The sequence below is a fragment of the Dermacentor albipictus genome, chromosome 1, assembly GCF_038994185.2.
Source record: "Dermacentor albipictus isolate Rhodes 1998 colony chromosome 1, USDA_Dalb.pri_finalv2, whole genome shotgun sequence".
Taxonomy (NCBI): domain Eukaryota; kingdom Metazoa; phylum Arthropoda; class Arachnida; order Ixodida; family Ixodidae; genus Dermacentor; species Dermacentor albipictus.
Window position 1 is genome coordinate 322,360,906 of NC_091821.1, and position 20,685 is coordinate 322,381,590.

Here is a 20,685-nt window from a genome sequence, read left to right on the forward strand (position 1 = left end):
CCCACTCAACACACACATCACGGTCGGACAGGAAGTACCTCAAACCGCAGTAAAATCTTAAAAATTTGGTGCATACCGCAGAGTTCCACCCGATGCGAGTTCTCGTTGGGAAATAACTGCATTGTAATGCTGTGGTTTCCGTGTGACTGAACCGCGTGTGCGATACCAGCGCTGGAGACAGAGACGACACAACAAGGCAGTGTGTCGCGTCGCCTTCGTTGTGTTGCCCCGTCCCCTATATGCGCTCGTATCGCGCAAGTGAATAACCAACAAGCTCACCTACGAAATGTATTCGAGCCCTTTGCCCGTTGCGTTCTCCCCGTCCAGCCTAGCAGCGGCGGCTATGTGCCCGAGCTGACGGCCCGGCAGCACCTGGAGCTCCTGGCCGCTCTCAGGCTGCTGCCTAACCGCAACGTGCGTCCACTGGTGAACCACGTGCTCCGACTCGTTGACCTTGACAGGGAAGCCGACAAGCACGCTGAGCACTACTGGTGCGCTCTTCTCCTTGTCCTCTGTGCGTGCGCGCCCGTGTGCCACATAGAGCTTCCTACGGCTGCTGATGGGAAAATGCGGCGGCACGCGGTGCATGCATCGGAGTGTCCGGAAGAGATCGGCACCTAAGAGCCAGGGCATACTGACGATGCGCCTGGTGACCTACTTTGCTTCTGTCAGAGTACTTTAACCACAAAATGAGCTCGCAAGGTGTTGTCACAATGCCATAATAAGCCGTTATTATTTAGGCAAAGCAACCTTTGGGTCACTGAACTTGGAGGGAAGACTAGAAGATATGCGCTCACATTGTGTCGGTTTCAGTGGTACGTTTTCTTTCACTTAATTTGTTTACTTGTTGCGTTATATACGCGAACAAAGACTCGTGGCGAAGGTTTATATAGCTTTAAGAAAGTTTATTTGAGCCACCACGACTATTCCTTAGCGCGAACCACTTGTAAGACACTTCGGGAGAATATCTGTTTCATACGTCTTGCTCTCTCCCATTTGTTCCTCTGTTGTTACCTTGTCGAAGCGTCAATATCTAGAAATTCCTGTAGTGGCAAAGTGCGTTTATTGTTTTACTGTTGTTCTTGTTTATGAGTTGAGTGACTGTGGAGCATACCCACAGTGGGGGATTGGTCATGAGTCGGGTGGTTAAATTAAACGGATAAAAGCAAGAGAACTTACGAGACCCCCACAGACAATGGCGGACACACATTTCAAACACACATTTCGCAACGTACTTGAGCCCGCCAAATTTATCGGGTAACGAAGAGAGTAGCAAATTGCAACAGCCGTAAAATATGCAGGACCCTATGCAGCTGGCGCCAATTTTCGCCACACCCTCGAAAGTATTAATAAATTAGTTTTAACTCCAAAACTTCACAAAGAAGAGAATTGAACGCATCAAGAGAACGTACCTACATATTTGCCTATCAGAGCAACCCTTAGTTTTTCTTGGCAAAATTGGTCCGCAGGAACGCATGACCGGGAGTTTTCTGGAATCACAAGAACACTGCTGCCGCAGAGCAGGTAAAAGTGTCTATATTGCTACGTGTATATTGCATAGCGCGTGACGCAATCTGTCGCCACAGCAACCCACTTGTTGCCAAACGTTTATACAAGGAAAGGGCCAAGTAAGTCTAAGCCAACGTGAAAGATGAGCTCCGACGGGACGTCGAGCGGTTGAAGCCACTCGGCAGGGACCGTCGATGGTGTTTTTCAGTGCTGGAATTTCTCACACGCCTCAACGAAAGACGGGTTTAAATAGTAGCAGGGTCACCCTCCGTTATCTATAGATCGGTTCCTGAACGCTAGCCCACCTTCCGGTTCGTGTTCTCGTTGACTGCGTAGACGTCACAATACACAGGAGTACGATGTGCCACATACAACGTGTATATAGTTGACAGTCAGCACCTTGCTTGCAGTGACTCTTTCGCGCTATACAAACAAGAAAGCGTGCGGACTTTTGAACCGGAAAAAAAAAATGGCTGTGGCTTAGATAAGGTTAAGCCCAGGATGCGAAGCATACTAGCCTTTATTTTAGTTGTTGAACCACTGTTTAGCCTGTTGAGCTGCTGTTGCTTGGATATATATATATATATATATATATATATATATATATATATATATATATATATATATATATATATATATATATATACGAAGAAACAACAAAATAGAAGCAACTTAATAACTAACATAGCAAGCTTAAAAGAGAATAGACCCACATATGAGACGCGCAGCAATGAACAATGGCGCATACCCTCAATGGTGGCTGCGCGGCCGCGCCCAAAGGCTGAACTGAGTGATTGCAATATGCTTCGCATAAAAAAATGCTTTCCTTTCCCGGCTTAAAGCCAGTTGCGCCGCGATTCATTTCAGCCGCTCGTCCCTGCGAAAACTCGGCCTCGCTATGGCGTTGCTGGGGGCCCCGCGCCTGGTGTTGCTGGACGCTCCGACGAGTGCAATCGATCCCATCTCGGCGCGCAAGATGTGGCAGGCCGTGGACGCCTTCATCACGGCCAACGACCAGGCGGTCGTGCTCGCCACCACGCTGTGAGAACCGCTGGGCAGGTCGCGGCGGCTGTGTAGGAAACATCCCGTCTCCTACACACCACTGAAAAACGGAAGGGCACAATAAGCGAGAACGACTAAGCGCATTGCGCTCCGCCGTTCCTATCACCCTTCATTTTTTCAGTGGTTCGTCGGTATAGCTCACGGCGCATTGCAAGATGAAGGCACACCAACTAGCCCAATTACTCGCTTCACTAACGGGAATATTTTAAAGGCTATTATTATCATCATCATCATCATCATCAGCCTGGTTACGCCCACTGCAGGGCAAAGGCCTCTCCCATATTTCTCCAACAACCCCGGTCATGTACTAATTGTGGCCATGCCGTCCCTGCAAATTTCTTAATCTCATCCGCCCACCTAACTTTCTGCCGTCCCCTGCTAAGCTTCCCTTCCCTTGGAATCCAGTCCGTAACCCTTAATGACCATCGGTTATCTTCCCTCCTCATTACATGTCCTGCCCATGCCCATTTCTTTTTCTTGATTTCAACTAAGATGTCATTAACTCGCGTTTGTTCCCTCACCCAATCTGCTCTTTTCTTATCCCTTAACGTTACACCTATCATTCTTCTTTCCATAGCTCGTTGCGTCGTCCTCAATTTGAGTAGAACCCTTTTCGTAAGCCTCCAGGTTTCTGCCCCGTACGTGAGTACTGGTAAGACACAGCTATTAAACACTTTTCTTTTGAGGGATAATGGCAACCTGCTGTTCATGATCTGAGAATGCCTGCCAAACGCACCCCAGCCCATTCTTATTCTTCTGATTATTTCTGTCTCATGATCCGGATCCGCAGTCACTACCTGCCCTAAGTAGATGTATTCCCTTACGACTTCCAGTGCCTCGCTGCCTATTGTAAACTGCTGTTCTCTTCCGAGACTGTTCAACATTACTTTAGTTTTCTGCAGATTAATTTTTAGACCCACTCTTCTGCTTTGCCTCTCGAGGTCAGTGAGCATGCATTGCAGTTGGTCCCCTGAGTTACTAAGCAAGGCAATATCATCAGCGAATCGCAAGTTACTAAGGTATTCTCCATTAACTTTTATCCCCATTTCTTCCCAATCCAGGTCTCTGAATACCTCCTGTAAACACGCCGTGAATAGCATTGGAGAGATCGTATCTCCCTGCCTGACGCCTTTCTTTATTGGGATTTTGTTGCTTTCTTTATGGAGGACTACGGTGGCTGTGGAGCCGATATAGATATTTTTCAGTATTTTTACATATGGCTCGTCTACACCCTGATTCCGTAATGCCTCCATGGCTGTTGAGGTTTCGACAGAATCAAATGCTTTCTCGTGATCAATGAAAGCTATATATAAGGGTTGGTTGTATTCCGCACATTTCTCTATCACCTGATTGATAGTGTGAATATGATCCATTGTTGAGTAGCCTTTACGGAATCCTGCCTGGTCCTTTGCTTGACAGAAGTATAAGGTGTTCCTGATTCTATTTGCGATTACCTTAGTAAATAGTTTGTAGGCAACGGACAGTAAGCTGATCGGTCTATAATTTTTCAAGTCTTTGGCGTCCCCTTTCTTATGGATTAGGATTATGTAAGCGTTTTTCCAAGATTCCGGTACGCTCGACGTTATGAGGCATTGCGTATACAGGGTGGCCAGTTTCTCTAGAACAATCTGCCCACCATCCTTCAGTAAATCTGCTGTTACCTGATCCTCCCCAGCTGCCTTCCCCCTTTGCATATCTCCCAAGGCTTTCTTTACTTCTTCCGGCGTTACCTGTGGGATTTCGAATTCCTCTAGACTATTTTCTCTTTCATTATTGTCGTGGGTGGCACATTATTGTCGTGGGTGGTCGTGGTGCACTGTATAAATCTCTATAGAACTCCTCAGCCACTTGTACTATTCCACTTGTACCACTTGTACTAGTCGTAGGTATACGAATCCAGAAGACAGAAGTGTAGGAGGGAAGGGGAGGGGCGGTCGCTGATGCTGTAGGTGGCAATGGCTCCCCTTGAAGCTCTGGGTGCGTCCGTGCGCACGCGATAACCTCATAACGTGTTTGGTATTTCATAGAGCACACATGACTGTTATAGACTATTTGAAACAGTGTTATACGCCTTGGTACTTGATTTCGTACGCATCTGACAAAGCAATCCAGAGAGGCCGAAGTTTGGGAGGCTTTGTAGCGAACGTACACAAGGCGACCGAGCAGGTTCCCATAGCAAAGGGGACGCTGCGGGCGAGCACGTGTGTTCCCGGTGGTGCAGGATTCCCGAGTGCCTGTCGCTGTGCTCGCGCGTGCTGGTTCTGAGCGGCGGCGAGCGCACGTGGGCGGGCTCGGTGGCCGACCTGCGCAACACCTTCTTCATGGGCATGGTGGTCACCGTGACGCTGTCGGCCGAGCAGAAGCGGGACGGCATGGTCGTCTTCCTGCGGCGAGTGTACGAAATCTTCGGGGGCGAGGCGCAGATGGTCAGCAAGCACAAGGTGCCGGCGCCGTCCTCCGGCTACCCATCTCTCGGGCTTAGAGCCACGTGTATATTCTTACCGTAACAACACCCGCGTCACCCAAAGCGCGGCGACAGCCCCGCACTTCGGTTATAATCATCCAATTCAACTTGTGTCACCACCCGTGCTCTTCGACGCAGCTCATTGCTCTTCCTGATCGTGCTATACGAGCCTCGCATATATATATGCAGTTGACAATAAGGCGGAAGCAGCGGGGCTCGTTGGCGACATCTTGTGACGCAGAACACATCTCGGAGTGAGCGACATTCGAGAGTTTTAGCCTTGCGTAATGCGTGACGCTTTAACGTGACGCGTTGGGCCCACTGCGCATATGCGTCGTATACCGCTAAATACCACGGCAGACCACTGTGATCTTGCAACAACGTGGCAGCGCTCAGACCTCTATCACACATCTTCCAGTTCGATCCAAATTCACCCTTCTCACCAGTGCTGCGTCGTGGCAATAAGAAAAAGATGGTGAAATCGATCATCGCTTAGTTCCATCTTACCTTGAGAACAAGGTATTGACTATGTTTTGTCGTTATTATTGAAATTAGATCTTTTTTCTATAAGCCAGAGAGACGGCACTGAGCCGAGAAAGTGTTTTGATTGCTCTATATAGCAGATGGGCGGCCACAGCATTGATGATGCGTTGGCGATGCGGAACGCTCTGATAACATATTTAATCGCTACACCACTAATTTGATACGACGCTGTAGCACGTTGATCACTAGGCATATCTACCGCGGTTCCGTAGAGAGGTGGCGCATGCGCGGAGCGTCTAACGTATCACACGTCACAATAATGTATCACGCAAAGATATAACTCTTGATTATTCTGCTGACGTAAAGGTGTCGCTGATTTAAATGGGTAGAACTTTCATGGAAGCATTTTTTGTTCGCTTACTTCCTGATAAAAAAAAAAAACCCTGCTACACGGGACGCATTTTCGAAGCACTATGGTTGAACACATATCACGAGAAGCCAACAAAGATGCCAAGGACAACATAGGGGAAATTACTTGTACTTACTAATTAAGAAGTACTAACTATATAATGCTAATAAGGGGGCCCCTCGGTTAAACCCCTTTCTTCTGGTTTAACACAGTGTCCCGAGGTCCCGTGTATACTAACATTACAGCTTCAGCCTAGAGGTAGCTGTCCGCTCCACTCAGACGATTTGCCCACCGCAGCTTAGCGAGAATGCTAGTGCGCGTGCGCAGAACGCTCATGTCGGCAGTGGAAGGCAGAACGCTGCATGTCCCGGCTCCGCTGCCTAACCGTGGAGCGCCACGATGCATCCACTTGCTTTGGCCGTCTTCCAGGCAAACTGACTGGACGTCGCTCGTTTCTATCGTAAACGCGCTACTACGCTTTTTTCGAAAATGCGAAATTGGCGCAGTTCTATGCAGTACCTCACTTCTTGAAACGTGAGTGGAGGGGACCACAATCGACGCTCAGCCAATATTATCTAGCTTACACACCGCCACCCAGAGGGTGCCCTACTGCGCTTGGGCACAACGCTCGTGCCCACAGTGGAAAACACAACGCTGCTTCCGCTCCGTTGCCGAGACGACTGGGCGGAATTTGCGGACGTGAGCCCACTGACCGGTACATCCGCTTGGTCTCTTTGTTGTTTTACGATCGAGCTGGCCACGCCATCATAAGAAAATTCAGTCTATGCAGTTCACTGTACTGCCTCAGCGCGCAGAATATGAGCGGAGTGGATCGTAATCGACGCCGAGGTAAAACAGACTATAAGTGTAGTAATTAAACTGGATGTCGTTGTTCGAAATGAACACAGCAGCAATACATATATGTAGCCACATTTCCGCGCAAGTGTTGTTGTTGTTATGGTTTCGTTACTGTACGTCTTTCAGTTATCTATTTTTGTGCTTGATAGTTCATTCTGTATACCTGATTATGTCATGTCTTGAAAGAAGACGGCAATGCGGGGGAATAAATAAATAATAATAATAATATATGGGGTTTTACGTGCCAAAACCACTTTCTGATTATGAGGCACGCTGTAGTGGGGGACTCCTGAAATTTTGACCACCTGGGGTTCTTTAACGTGCACCTAAATCTAAGTACACGGGTGTTTTCGCATTTCGCCCCCATCGAAATGCGGCCGCCGTGGCCGGGATTCGATCCCGCGACCTCGTGCTCAGCAGCCTAACACCATAGCCACTGAGCAACCGCGGCGGGTGAATAAATAAACAGTCGACGTGTATTGGTCACCCTCTGCAGAACGTGGTGCGCTTCAAGATCCGCGACCCGCTGTACTCGATGCGGTCGCTCAAGCACAAGCTGGTCGACCTGCGTAACGTGAACGCCGTGCGCGACGTCGACTTCGGGCACGTGGCGCTGCACAAGCTGTTCGGCGTCCAGGAGCACGACTAAGGTTCCCGCGGCAAAACTTTGGCGGGCTGCACGCGAATGCCACACCCGGCTGTACACAACGCCCGCCATGGAGTCGTCGGGAGACGAGCAACCTGCGCTGCGAAAACGCGGTTGCCGAGCATATGCTCAAGTCGGCATCGTGTCACTCGTGAACTGCGCGTAATGTGGCGCCTGCATGCGAATATAAAAAGCTATTGCATACACGTGCGACTTGTCCGAGAAGTCCGCTCGTTCAAGAAGTCGCACCGCGTTATAATAGTACCGAGACGCTCGTTTACTAAAACACGTTTCTAAAGATTTAGCAATGCCTCCACTTCATTGTTGCTATTTTCAGCTACATAAGAGAGAGAGAGAGAAAGAGAGAATAAACATTATTCTAGCTCTAAAAAGTCTTCACGTTGGGAGCAGCGTGGGTTGCCCCGGAATTCTTCCTTCTAGCCCAAGGCCCCCACGGATACAGCCACCGCGCAGGGCTCGGCCTACAATGGCGAGCTGGTCCGTGGCGGGAAACGATGGCTGGTGGTAGAATAGTGCGGGTTTCTAAGCCACAGTTGCTGCAGTTCAAACCAAAAGGCCAACGTATAATCTCGAATACATTTTATACCTCGAAATGCAGATTTATGCACGGAATTAAATCTTTTAAGAATTTCTGGAGCGAAGCTCCAAAATGCAAATAATTCAGAAAACCTATTACTAATAAATTATGCTTACCTAATTTATAATTTCACTGTCTTTTTGCAAGGATGCATTCTCAATGGACGGAAATCAAGGTTATCAAGTTATAATTATCCTTAATGTGGAATGGTTCTAAAGCACTGTGGTTAAGAAAGAGGCGATTTGGGTATTTCCTTTTGGCACGGTGTTTTCTTGCAAAATAAAAGGCTTATTTTATTCCAGACTTGTATTCTTACTTGCACTGTGTGATCACGACTCGTTGTGTTTAGAGGTTAATCACTCCTCGCAGCTGAGAAATACGAAGATGACTAATCGAGGAAGAGTGATTGCGATTCCACCTGTTTTTCTGTATCGACGGATTTAACGTTGGGGAGCATATAAAGCGTCTTTTGGCACATACCTTTCTTTTTTCAAGTTGTAGTAACGGTAAAGAACAGAACTGCCAAAACTGCTAGTTAAAAATTGAACTATTAAAATTGGACTCAGCAAAAACAAGCAACGCCGGAAGCTCAACGATTGCGGCGAGCATATTCGTCGGTCTTCGAAATCCGACCTACGCGACGAGTCATGTGCGCCGGCTGTGTATGCATGATTCCTCGTGTACATTATAGGGCACTGTAATGGTGCACTGATGCGTCCGCATGTCAGAGAATGTACTACGCCCCCATTCGGGCCGTGCGCGCCATCTTTTAATGCGAAAGCATACGTGCCATGATGCAGAAAAGTCTTCGTTTTCCGCAACTAGTGCTAACAAAAAGCATGTGCGACGTCATCGGCGTCTTGTATGACGTCAGTAGCATACAGAATTAAAGTTAGAAAAATAGTAAGGTGACAATGTGGAGTAAAGTGGACTAAGGTGGATTAAGGTTGGTACAAATTATAGCAAGGTGGATTAAGGTTGGTTAAAGGGTATGAAGGTTGGTACACGTTAGAGCAACGTGTATTAAAGTGGATTACGGTGCACTAAGACGGATTAAGGTTGGTACAAATTGGAGCAAGGTGGATTAAGGTCGGTACAAATTAGAGCAGGGTGGATTAAGGTACAGTTGTGAAGGACACGTGACAATGTATGAAGTCATGTATCATGGACGTAACCAATTAATTAAAGAAGTGCTTAGGCTTTCGCATTAAAATAACATAAGGATACTTAAGTGGCTGTCAATTTTAGATAAGGCTCTTTCCTTACACAATCGGCATCAACATTACGGAAATTTCTGCTACACGTGTCTTGCGCCGAGTGGTAACTTTACAACAGGCGTTAGACTGAAAAACGGTCACTTAAAGCTATGGCTTAAAACATGGCTCGCAGTACATAGCACGACCTGTGTTTTGTTTATCGATTACGTTGCAGTAAAATAGCAAAAATTGTGCCTTTAACGTAGCTTGCTCACGAATGACTAAAGTGGCGCCTACAGCATTTTTGAACATTTTTATTTGTTCGTCCTCATGAAAGCCTAGCGTCGTTGTTCTACGAGACAAAAAAAAAGTAAATGCATTAACAAAAACTCAAACAAACAAGTATACGTATGCCTGCAGTAATACCGCTTTCGACGCTTGACGAAACAATGCACACTTCTCGGTAGCGTCTTCTGGAACACGGCACTCAGGCAGAGGCCAGAACGGTCAAGCAAAGATAACTGTCGCTCCTAATATTTTTCTTAATGACAAATTGCCGAGAGAAATACCGTCGGAAAAAGCTGACCAAGGTGCTGCTCGTGAACAGCTGCTTGATTTTTCTAGTAATCGGCGCTTTAGGTGCCCATCGAAAAGCTCTTAGCAATAACTTCACCTACATCTGCAGAGCTCACCACTTCGTATTCCTCCCACGGTATCATCCGTGACAACTTGTGACGGCGGCCTTCTTCGATCGGGAAGCTGGCACGGGCAAAGCTGCGGTTCGTTGGGGTAGTTTGCATGGCTACTTTGCATGCAACACTTAGATGGCATGACCAGCGCTCACGCTTCACAAATCAATAGCGCAACCACACTGTGGCCTCAAAATAGACCGCACACATCACGCTCCGAGGTAGCGCAAGCGCGACATGCCGCACTCACAAAAAGGCGGGTTCCCCATTCGGCGGCTCGTCGCCTACTACGGATGGGTTATACGAAAAGCGACGAGCGTGACGTCACGCGGAAAGCAAGCAGGCTTCAAGCTATATCTAGGCGGTGTTGCGTAAGCGTACTAAGAAGCTTCGAGCTGGGCTCTTCCTTATTTCCGTTGTATTTGCCGTTAATTGCTATTCGTATTCCTTCACCATATAGTGTTGGTGCGACGTCAAAAACCAACTCTTCGCAGTGTGTTTTGACTCTACACGGGTGAAAACTCTGCGATAGGTTCCTACGAAACACCAGGCTGGATGAAGAACGCAAACAAAAGCAATACTTAAAAATTAAATTCAGAGGTTGCACGTGCCGAAACATCGATATAATTATGAGGCACTCCCGATCAGTATTGACTACTTGAGGTTCTTTATTGTGCACCTAATGCACAATACAGGGGCGTTCTTGCCTTTCGCCCCCATCGAAATGCGGCCGCCGCGGCGGTGATTCTACCCGCGGCTTCAGACTTAGCCGCGCAACGCCAAAGCCACTACGCCACCACGGCGGCTAAGAGCATAAAGTTCACATTTGCTATAGATACGTGTCATATATACATGTACCTTATGCATCCCTCCATCATCTCATTGAGTTCATTTTGCCTATTAACGCAGGTTACCAAACAACACTGTGTGATCTGATTCGATTGGTAACGTCAGACTGGGTTAATTGACAAGCTTGTGCTGTTCAGCACCTGTCCTTCGTCTGCTCTTTGGTTTACATCCCCGTACAAAGTCGCGCGCGCTCTTACACTTTGAATCTGCTTCGCTCGAGTTCGCCATACTGTTGTGAAGACGTCGCTGTGACCTGCAGAACCCGAGCACCATCGCCAGAGACGGAGATGGGATTCGAGTGAGCCATCGCTGTGCCTTCAACAATGTATCCTTTCGTCTAGCCGAACAGGCCTATTGGTCTTATTATGATAGGGGCCATCGCGGTGTTCAACATAAGGTGTGCTTTGTGAATCCTGGTCTCTTGGCCCGCGAAGCCGACAGCCCCATGTAATCAAGCTGCAGTTGCATGCAGAGACACGATGTCTCTGCATGCAACTTGTTTCGAGGGTGTCAACATCAAAGTACGCTATGCGTGGACATTTTCTGGGACATGTTGAAGTAAGAACACAAGCAGCACGCTGTCCTTGAAAGGCGCCAAGGTTTATTGTCAGGTCAAAGGTCTTGCAAAAGATGGAATCAAGGAACAGGGATGAGACGCAAACGGACAAAAGGTGCGAAGGCGCAAACGCGGACATCACGCAATCACGCTGGAATGTGTGAAAACGAACTTGACGGGCACTCCGCCTGTACATGCGACAAAAGATGCTTGGCCTTTGACACTTGAGCAATTCGTTGCACAATGAGGCAGGAGAAAAATACGTGGTGGAGTCAATGTCAAAAGGAACACATCTGTGGCGCAGATTTCTAACCTTACGCAGCGTGGACGTGGACGTTATGATCACCTGAAAACCGCGTCGTTGCTGAGCTATATGTGACTCTAGTAGTGTGCGTAAGCTCGAAGTGGATCACAGGGAAGGTCTACATGAGTTGACAGCGTGCTCAGCTGTCTAAGGAAAGGTTTCAAGGAACTACACACAAGGCAATGCATGTCTCCTGCAGAGCTACATGGGATTTATCACTTTCATATCATTTCAACTGCATTACGAACTTCTTACACTGCTTCGCGGTAAATCTCGGTAACGAATTGATTGCGCTCGAGAACCAATGCTTTGATCAAGAAATGCGGCAGAAGTCAGACGCCAACCCAGATTACGCTATTTTTCAGGCACATTTAAGCGCTACTATGCTGACCAGCTCACACCGATACGCGACGGAACTTGTTTTTGCCAGCAGTAGCTGCAGACTAACAAATCGTTCTTTTCTTCATCAAATAGCGCGATCTACGTAAAAGGAAGTTGCTCGGCCCTTCTGGGTTTTTGGTCAAACATGCACCAATTACAGTCGAGAAAATCATCTCGTATTAGCTATCGTCGTAGGTCTTTAACACTACTGAACCATTTGGCAGTTAACATACCAAGCCGTTGCTTTAGGTAAAGCTCCCGTTACAGAATTAAGTTCGTGCCTGCGCAAAAGCCTCATTGGCGGTTTCGTATATGCATATCGGTTTTACACCCGGTATATGCTGCCTACATCAACTGTTCGATCAAGCTTTTAGGCAGCATTCGCATGGAAAAGCTGTGACATTGAACCTCTGGTACTGGCGCGTTACGTGCCGTTTGTTTACTTCCGTTTAGCGATTGGTAGGTTCTCACGTACGAGAAAATAGCTACATGTAAAGCTCGCCTGTGAACTGCCAGTACGGTATCGATAGTTTAGAGTCTACCGTAATTGCTCATTTTTTCAGGTTTGCAAAGATCTGCTACAGGCGAATAGGTTGGTGTTGCCAGCCATCTTCTTGACAGATGTCCGTCGAGGCATTCATGAACTATTGAAGTACGTTGCAGGTGAACAGGCAACTTGGTGAAGTAACCATTGACGGACTGGCGACATCACAATAGTAGACAGGGTAGTGAAGAAGCAAAATCAACAAAATCACACGAAACAATACCCGGAACGGCACATCTATAATATCTTCAACACACAATAAAACTTATGCAATAACGACTAGCCACCCGCTAAAGGCGCAAAAGCACGACAAACAAAACGAAAAGTACATTGGACTTAGCCGTCCCCTCCAGCGCCGGAACCCCTGAGGCAAAAATGGTGGACCCAAGGTCAGTACTCCGTGGACGTGATCATATATCACACAGGTTTTATCTAAGCAGCACAGTATCTCTATCGAAACTCCTCATTTATCACACGAATTACTGCTCGCGTGTACACGACTGAATACGAAAGAAAACAAAGCCAAATCAAAATATTGAATTCCTTAAGCTTCTCGGTTTCAGAAAATTACCTCTCATGTCTGTAATTGGTCGCCGCACTTGCTAAGAATGCTTTTACGATTGGCCAGAGCCTGTTCTTACAACCACTCCAGCATATAAACTACGTTGAAAATATGGGGGCGCTATTCTGGACAATACTGGACACAGTCGAATTCCGTCATATTGTCGAATTCGCCATTTTCCCAGCTCTGATTGGTTCACAAGGTGGCCACGCCCTTTCTGATGGGCTCAAAGTGCAAACATGGCGGAATTTGACAAGGCACAACTGAAAGTGCCGAGACGTGCACCCCTGTTTTACGTTGACGCAAAATGCAATTGCGGCAGTCAACGTGCAAATAGGAGGACTTGTCGCGCATTTAACGCACACAAATTTCACTTGGTTTGACGGAATCACGCCAAGTATCTGTTCCAAAAGAGTCACCGCGCAATGGAACACAGTCCACAGTTAAGAATTCAATATTTTTCTTTGTTCTTTTGTGTGTGTGCCGTTATATCAATGGTGGAGCCAATGCTTACGCGAGTTAGCGCTGTCATTTAGGTCTCAAAAGCGCGACGGACAATTTTCCAGACGACACGAAACATGCATGGCTCACTAAGACTTTAAGAGTGTATGCATGCCTCTTGAAGGATGCATGCAGTACGCATGCCGTTGACAGAGCGTTATCAGCGCACATGATAACTCCCCACTTTGCAGTTTCGCAATTCGAAGCCATGGCAGGTGAGCAACAACATAGTTGCAACAAGTTGCAACAGCGAAAAAAAAAAGAAAGAGAAAAGGAAAAAATGGGATGGCGGCAGCAGGGTTCTCCAAGTGGAAAGCATTGTCACTCACACTCGATAGCCCTACACTACCGAACACAAAAGTGTAAAACCCTAAAAAAATTTTACAACCTTATTTCACCTTCGGCGCTCTCTTGCTCATGCGTCAGGTTGTTTCAACATTTCGCGTTCATTGATTTACATAGTATAGTGTTGATTGTAGATCGTAGCAACCAACTCGCATCCCCCCTCCCCCTATTCTGCCATTCTATAGAGCTTTGTCATTCCACAGTAACACATCTTGCACCCCTAGTGACATGTTTCATTAACGTAGTTTCTCTTCCGCAGCACGTTTTCAGCTCTTTCAGCCATATTTTGCGCATTGCTGTTCTAAGTTCCTGACCGCTAAATACAATGAGCTTGGAAGCAATCGTTTCTTGTTAACGCAGCGTCATGTTAAGGCGACATGGTACATATTTTCCCCGTTAGATGTTAGAAAAAGTGCTAGACACACTACTGTGGCTAAGCTGAAATAACTTACGCACTCAGCCTTTTAACACACTCAGCTATTACAAGAGCTTCGAGGCCAAAATCACGGGGCTTCATACACGGGGCATTATAACGCTTTGCTGATGGCATGAAACTTCACGGCAGTCATTTATGACTGTGGGGAAACGGCAATTAAGATTAAGACTCCGTCGTCGCAAGCAGGATCGGAAAGAGGATAAATGAAGTAGACATGCACTAACCACTTGCTACTGAAAACACAAATACCAATAAAAGTAGACTGCGATAAGAAAAAAGACAAAGGATTTGTGAATAAACGTAGGACTAACGGCGGCAGCATGTTGAAATCACAACAGAGTACTAATGTCTCTTAACATGAAGGCTCGTATAGTTGATAATTCCATCACGGTGATCTGGGCTGTGGAAAATGGAGAAATTAACTGGTCGTGTATTTAACAAAGACGTGAGTACTAAATAACTAAATAAAGAAGGAAATAAATTTAGAGCCAACCTCACTGCAACTGTGTAGCCCAGACGGCTGGCACCTGAGTGGTAGTCAACAATTGGGGTAGGAGTAAAGGACAGAGACAGAGGATAGCAGGGAGCCGGGAATAAAGAAGGAAACTATCTGCATGTCATACTTGCTTGCTGACGCCGCAGTCTCCGAGCAAAGGTTAACATGTCCATGTCGCGGAAAGGTCTCAAACCAATTGCCTACTGTCACGCCTAAAGCTACGCCGTGGTCACTTTCTAACGGGTGGTGCAGCGGGATTTCCTTTATCTTCCTGCGTAAGGAACAGGCAAGTTTAATGTGTACAGGGTAAAACATTCTGGCACTGCTAGCTTTTTTTTTTTTGCTTGCTTATTAACGAGGGCAGTGACGCGGCTATACACGGTGCCCATGTTCAATGGGCAGAAAAGAGAGCGCGAAATAGTGCTTTCCAATACCATTCCTTGCAACATGCTTTGTAAAACAACTTAGATGTGGTTCTACTTCGAAACGTTGGACGACAGCAGCCTAAGAACTTTGACGACTAGAAGCGTTTATCCTTGTTTAAAACAGGAGCATAGCATAAGCGTTTTTGATACGATACTTCAGTTGCTTTGGCATACGCGGTTAATTTTAAATTTAGCTTTTGTCACATCCAGAAGAACCGCGAAAACTCATTGTTGCGTCTAATATGTACAAACTGATCCGCCCATTGCTCAGATTTCTATTCCGGCGGCATTTGTACTGCACAAAATTCACTATAATTCTTTATCTAAATATAGAAAGAAAGAATATTAAAAGAAATTAGATTTTTAAAACGAGCAGGTGACAACAGAAGCTGGGTCTGGTGAACGCTACAGGAGCAATGAAGGTAGCCACAAAGACATTTGCAAGTTATAACTTCAGTTTGGGCACACCGCAATGCAGCAAACTCGAACGCGGTCGAGATGGCCCCTGTCTGTGAGACTAACGCGGTTACGGTGGTGGCAACTCGCTTCCTGGAGCTCTTTACCTTCGATGCAGCGTTTTCTTCCGACGAATGCATGCTGCGTCTTCATAAAACACTCCTAAACCAGATGCGGTCCTGCGGCTTAAAAAGCATAAATTGAATCTGAAACTCTCTGAAGTTTTCCAGCACGCGAAGTGATCAGTGCCACCCAATCGTCAAGGGTGCGTTTAGGCATACAGTCTTATGCGCATAGGAGTCGAGAAAGATATATGGAAGCATTCTGACTCGTTTGTGCGTTTATGGAAATCTATGAGCGTTTCAACTGTTTCAAGGCACGAGCTCCTAAATCAAAGGAGAGCCGAAAGGGTCAGATTTGTTAATACGTTCTGTGCCTGTCTTTATACATTTTGCATTAGTGCTGATGCTTGGGCTAGTTGGTAAAAAAAAAAAGGTAATTGACGCAAAGTAAACAAAGACCAAAATACACATAGAACATACAGCATAAAAGCCAGTAGTGCTTGTGTACATTCTATCCGTTTTCAAGAAAGCGGGTAGAATGAGAGACAGGTGCCTACGTACTCATTTATTTCGCGCTATACCATATAATAAAATTAAACGTTTTTACGAGTTCGTGCGTCTGTTCACGTGAACGAGTATGTCAATCGTTTAAAAGTACGAGCTGCCATTAGCAAGGTATTGTATGTTGCCTGAATCCGTTCCAGTCAAAGGATGAACCACCCGTGTGATACAACCTTCATTCCCAAATATCGGAAACGAACTTCGAGAAAACCGCCGAGACAACACCCGAACCTTGTCACCGAGATGAGATTAAGGGAAGGGAGTGTACACAACGCCACAATAGGTGACGTCGGTCTAAAACACCCTCCACTCCCAGGGAAGGGTGCAGATGGGGCAGAAATGGCTACCCGTCTTGCCTGAAGCGTGCAGGCTGCGACCCGCCATGTTGGTTCATGACGCATCTCAGTTATATTCTGATACCGGAAGCCTGTGAGCGGCCTAGCTATGAACCGCTTCTGCGGTAAAAAAAAATTAAAATTAAAATATGGGGTTTTACGTGCCAAAACCACGATATGATTATGAGGCACGCCGTAGTGGGGGACTCCGGAAATTTTGACCACCTGGGGTTCTTTAACGTGCACCTAAATCAAAGTACACGGGTGTTTTCGCATTTCGCCCCTATCGAAACGCGGCCGTCGTGGTCGGGATTCGATCCCGTGCTTAGCAGCCCAACACCATATGGCCACTAAGCAACCACGGCGGGCCCCTTCTGCGGTAAAAAGGAGTGTCATGACGCAGTGGACGAACGTGGCGCCTCAGAGACAGAGAGTCAATGCATGAGCAAACAAGGTTTCAACGGCTCTATTCACATTCCGGAATTTTTTTTTTATGGTTAACTTTCGGATATCTATATACAAGTGATTCTGAACAACTTTAAAAATATGCCATGGAGGACTTTCCACAACTCTGAGACTTTCAAGGATCGACACGGTCAAATGAATCAAAGAATTGGTCAGGTGTTCCTGAGGAGTCGGCACCATCAAAGTCCTGATCAGTGGGAACAAGCCTATTGCGGCTACCACGAGCCTTGAACGTCGGCTCCCTATTTCCAAGGCACCACCGCTCATCCCGCGCACCCTACTGCGGACGCCAGTGAAAGAGTCCTCGCTACACAGACTAGTCCTGAACTACGTGTCAGCTATCGCGCTTCTCGCTTTCAAGGAAGGCCTCCGCCCTGGACGCCGCGCTGGAGTGGCTAGTCGTGGACGTGCGCACGGTGACGCTGGAAGAAGTCGTGCTGCTCGACCGATGCGAAAACACTCGCGACAGCTGCCTCACGTGGCCGCGAGGCGGCGTCAACACGGCGCCCGGCAGTTCGAGCAGTGGCGGCGGCGGGGGCCGATCCAGTTCTTCTGTGCTCTCGCTGGGCGCCACGTTCTGCCAACGCATGAGCACCTCGCTGGGCACGCGTCTATGCACAGGGGCCGCCGCCGCTGCGCTCAACGATTCGTGGCTGCCGTTGGCAGCGAGAGGGCTGCCTTCGCGGCTCGTCGGGGACAAGCTTTCACGCTGCAGAGTGCTGCGCCGCCGGCGGCGCTGCCGCCGTGAGTCGGTCCGCCAAGTGGGGGGCGCAGGTGCTGCAGCCACCGCTGGAGTGTCAGTCGGCTCTGCCGCGGGTTGAGGAGCCTGCAGAGATTGTTAATATTGTTGAGGCGCGTATACACTGGCCAGCAATGCGCGTGCTTCCTTCGCACTTATGGCACGTCGATAGTGTCGGTACAAATCATGCACTCTGTCGACGGCGCATGCGCTGACGGCGCGTTTATCAGCTCTGTCTGAAGCTCTATACTCTTTTCCCTGTAAATAAACCTTGCATCGTAAATAAATCTGTCCCAAGTGTAACCGCTCAGGTAGCTAGTTAACCTGCTACACGTGCGATAAATTTATTACCAGAAGTATCGCACTTAAGTGTAACGGTATAAACTGTTTACGCTTTCGTCAGGGTGACATGCAGCAGCAACAAAAGCGGAGGGCATTGCTTCGAACGCAATCATTGCACGCACCTGTGTCGCGGGATGCCCGCGCTGTGGCGTCAATAAGGATGAGCGCACGTCTAGAGAAGTGCGGGGGCTGTCCAGGGAACTGCGCCTCTTAGGACCCTTCGGCCGAGTGTCGCCCAAGAGGCTGTCCACCGATCCAGCGCGATCGGGCGGGCCCGGCAGGATGATGAGCTGCTTGGGACGGTCGCGGCTTTTCTCCCTAATCACGACTACGAACTCAGTCTTGTCATCGGCGACGGCTTCACCAGGGATTTGCTCCGATGCTTGGTCTTCCATGTGACGCACAGACCCACGCTGGTCCGGAGGCTCGGGCTCTAAGCTGGGAGGCGGCTCTGGGAGAGGCTCGGGAGCTGCTCCAGGGGGCAGCATTTCCCTGTCTGAGCTCACCTGTTGTGATCCGGCTTCCTCTGTCGGTTCGAGTGGAATGATTTCTGGTTCAGGCGCCACACGCACGCGCAGTCGCGGTTTCGTATGGGCAGTAATGGACGGTGAAGATTTCCCTGAGGATTCTGAAGATGTAGCCGCGGGCTCGCTTTTGCCCTGACCGCCCGAGCCTTCGTCCTCCTTTGCCAGATCACTGAGCCGTAGACCGCGCCGAGGTCCCGGGACGACTAGCCGTGGTAAATGAAGTCGAGGCCTTCTCAACGTAAATTCTACAGGCGAAGCCGTTTCCTCCTGCGTCTCGGGACGGGACGGTGCTTTTTCAGGCACCGCAGTAGAAGTCGCAGCAGGACGTTCCGAGGGCGCTGGTTCTCGTGTCTGAGCTGTTGCTGTTAGCGTTGGGGCCGCCTCGACATCCTCCGAAACAACGGCTGGTGTTGGAGGTGGCGTCGGTTCGGGTGGCGGAGAAAGCAGCATTGTCGGAGTCGGCGTTGCTGGGACTGCTTTGTCGGTTGGTGGAGCCGGTTTTGGTGTCTCGGGTAGCTTCTGCGGTGTAGTCAGCCTTCTTAAAGTTAGCGCTGGAGGCCTGGGTGCCAGCTTGAGCGGCAAGATCTGTGAGACCTTAGGTGCCAACGAAGACTGCGGCGTTAACGACGTTCTTGTTCGAACCGGCTTCTTCGGCGCAGGTGGTGTTGCAGGTGTCAGCAATGGTTCGTAGGCCGCGTCGGAGATGTTCAGCTCGGGAAGGCTCTTGTTTCGTCTCAGCACGTCCGCCAGTTTTGGATCAGGCTGGCTACTTTCCAACGACTTTCGCCTTGGCATGGCAGCTTTCATAGACGCGAGGCTCGACAGCAGTGCTTCTTTACGCGCTGTCTCCAAGATGGCCACCAGGTCCGACGTAGACCGACTGCGATGGTACTTATCGAAGCGTGGCCTGCTCGACGTGTCAGCCGAAAAGGATACCTTGGTTCGATGCTTGCGGGGTCGCTTCAGCGGACTTCCGTAGTAGTCACCGCCCGCGCCGGTCCAAGCCTGCACACGCATTGCGGGCTTAGCGTGGAAGAAATCGCGCAGGAACGACTTCTGGCTTGACGCTGTACTCGGCTCACTGCCCAAGCGTCCTACACGCCGGCGCTCCTCAGGCGGATGCAACAGGTGTTTCCTGCAAGAATCAACAGCACAACTTCATTTCTTCTTTTTTTTTCTTGTGCTGACTGCGCGTTGAAATTCAGTAGTTTTATCAAGATGTTCCCTAAACGTTACTTTTCGCATGATTATCGCAATCCGCTATGGAGAAATCTATGTCAGCCATAATTCGGGCTTATCTATGGTCGCCACCATGCATATATCTGTGATGTCATATATCACTCCCTACCCACTCACGCTACTAGGGCGTTGCTGCAGAGCACGAGGTCGCGGGTTCAATTCCTGGCCGCCGCGGCTGCGTTTCGATGGGGGCGAAATGCAAGAACGCTCGTGTATACCTAACTTTAAATACACGTTCTTAGAATTATATTCACCTAAGGCGGTGAAAGTTAATCCGGAGCCATCCCGTTCAATGTCTTTCATAACCCATAGTGCCGCTTCAGGACGATAAACCCCGCAATTTAACATTAATGTCACTGCGACCGCAGAAAGTTTACCGTGGTGCGTTTTTGGTGCCAAAGCTGTGGCAAGCGGTTCGCAAATCTCGTAGCATCCCGCGCTGTCTTTCCCCGCCCTCAAGCAACTATACTCGCGGGCAACTTTCTTTGGCTATGAAGGGAAAGCTACGGGCGCGTGGCTGTTGCACATGTGTTACTGCGCCAAGTAGTCCGCCAGCGTTTGACAGTGCTTCTGGTTGCTGGGAACAGACGAGCTGAATTGACGCAGCTTCCCCATGCGACGGTTTCGCGTTTCCCCAGACGCGGAA

General features: G+C 48.5%; 3 protein-coding genes across 6 annotated transcripts in view; 1 reads left to right on the forward strand and 2 right to left on the reverse strand.

Moving 5' to 3' along the window:
* LOC139054531 (phospholipid-transporting ATPase ABCA3-like) overlaps positions 1–7,804 on the forward strand; it is a 52,261-nt gene extending 44,457 nt beyond the window's left edge. For 2 of the 3 annotated variants that reach the window (XM_070531630.1, XM_070531632.1), the window contains 4 exons: positions 328–491; positions 2,377–2,550; positions 4,793–5,012; positions 7,282–7,804. In XM_070531630.1, the coding sequence (XP_070387731.1) occupies positions 328–491; positions 2,377–2,550; positions 4,793–5,012; positions 7,282–7,434 (711 nt within the window). In that variant the 3' untranslated portion in view covers positions 7,435–7,804. The remainder of the gene's footprint in view (positions 1–327; positions 492–2,376; positions 2,551–4,792; positions 5,013–7,281) is intronic. The other variant, XM_070531631.1, reaches the window with a different exon arrangement.
* The window catches only part of Mettl5 (Methyltransferase like 5), a 66,633-nt gene extending 56,436 nt beyond the window's left edge, over positions 1–10,197 (reverse strand). The window contains exon 1 of one of the 2 annotated variants that reach the window (XM_070531636.1): positions 9,918–10,197. In XM_070531636.1, coding sequence (XP_070387737.1) covers positions 9,918–10,056 — 139 coding nt within the window. In that variant the 5' untranslated portion in view covers positions 10,057–10,197. Of the gene's footprint in view, positions 1–9,902 lie in introns of both variants that reach the window. The other variant, XM_070531635.1, reaches the window with a different exon arrangement.
* A 6,862-nt stretch (positions 10,198–17,059) lies between these two features.
* The window catches only part of LOC135919410 (uncharacterized), a 38,802-nt gene continuing 35,176 nt past the window's right edge, over positions 17,060–20,685 (reverse strand). Inside the window, exons 10-11 of the mRNA XM_070531638.1 lie at positions 18,396–19,935; positions 17,060–18,018 (exon numbers count right to left, since the gene is read on the reverse strand). Of these exons, the coding sequence (XP_070387739.1) occupies positions 17,527–18,018; positions 18,396–19,935 (2,032 nt within the window). The 3' untranslated portion in view covers positions 17,060–17,526. The remainder of the gene's footprint in view (positions 18,019–18,395; positions 19,936–20,685) is intronic.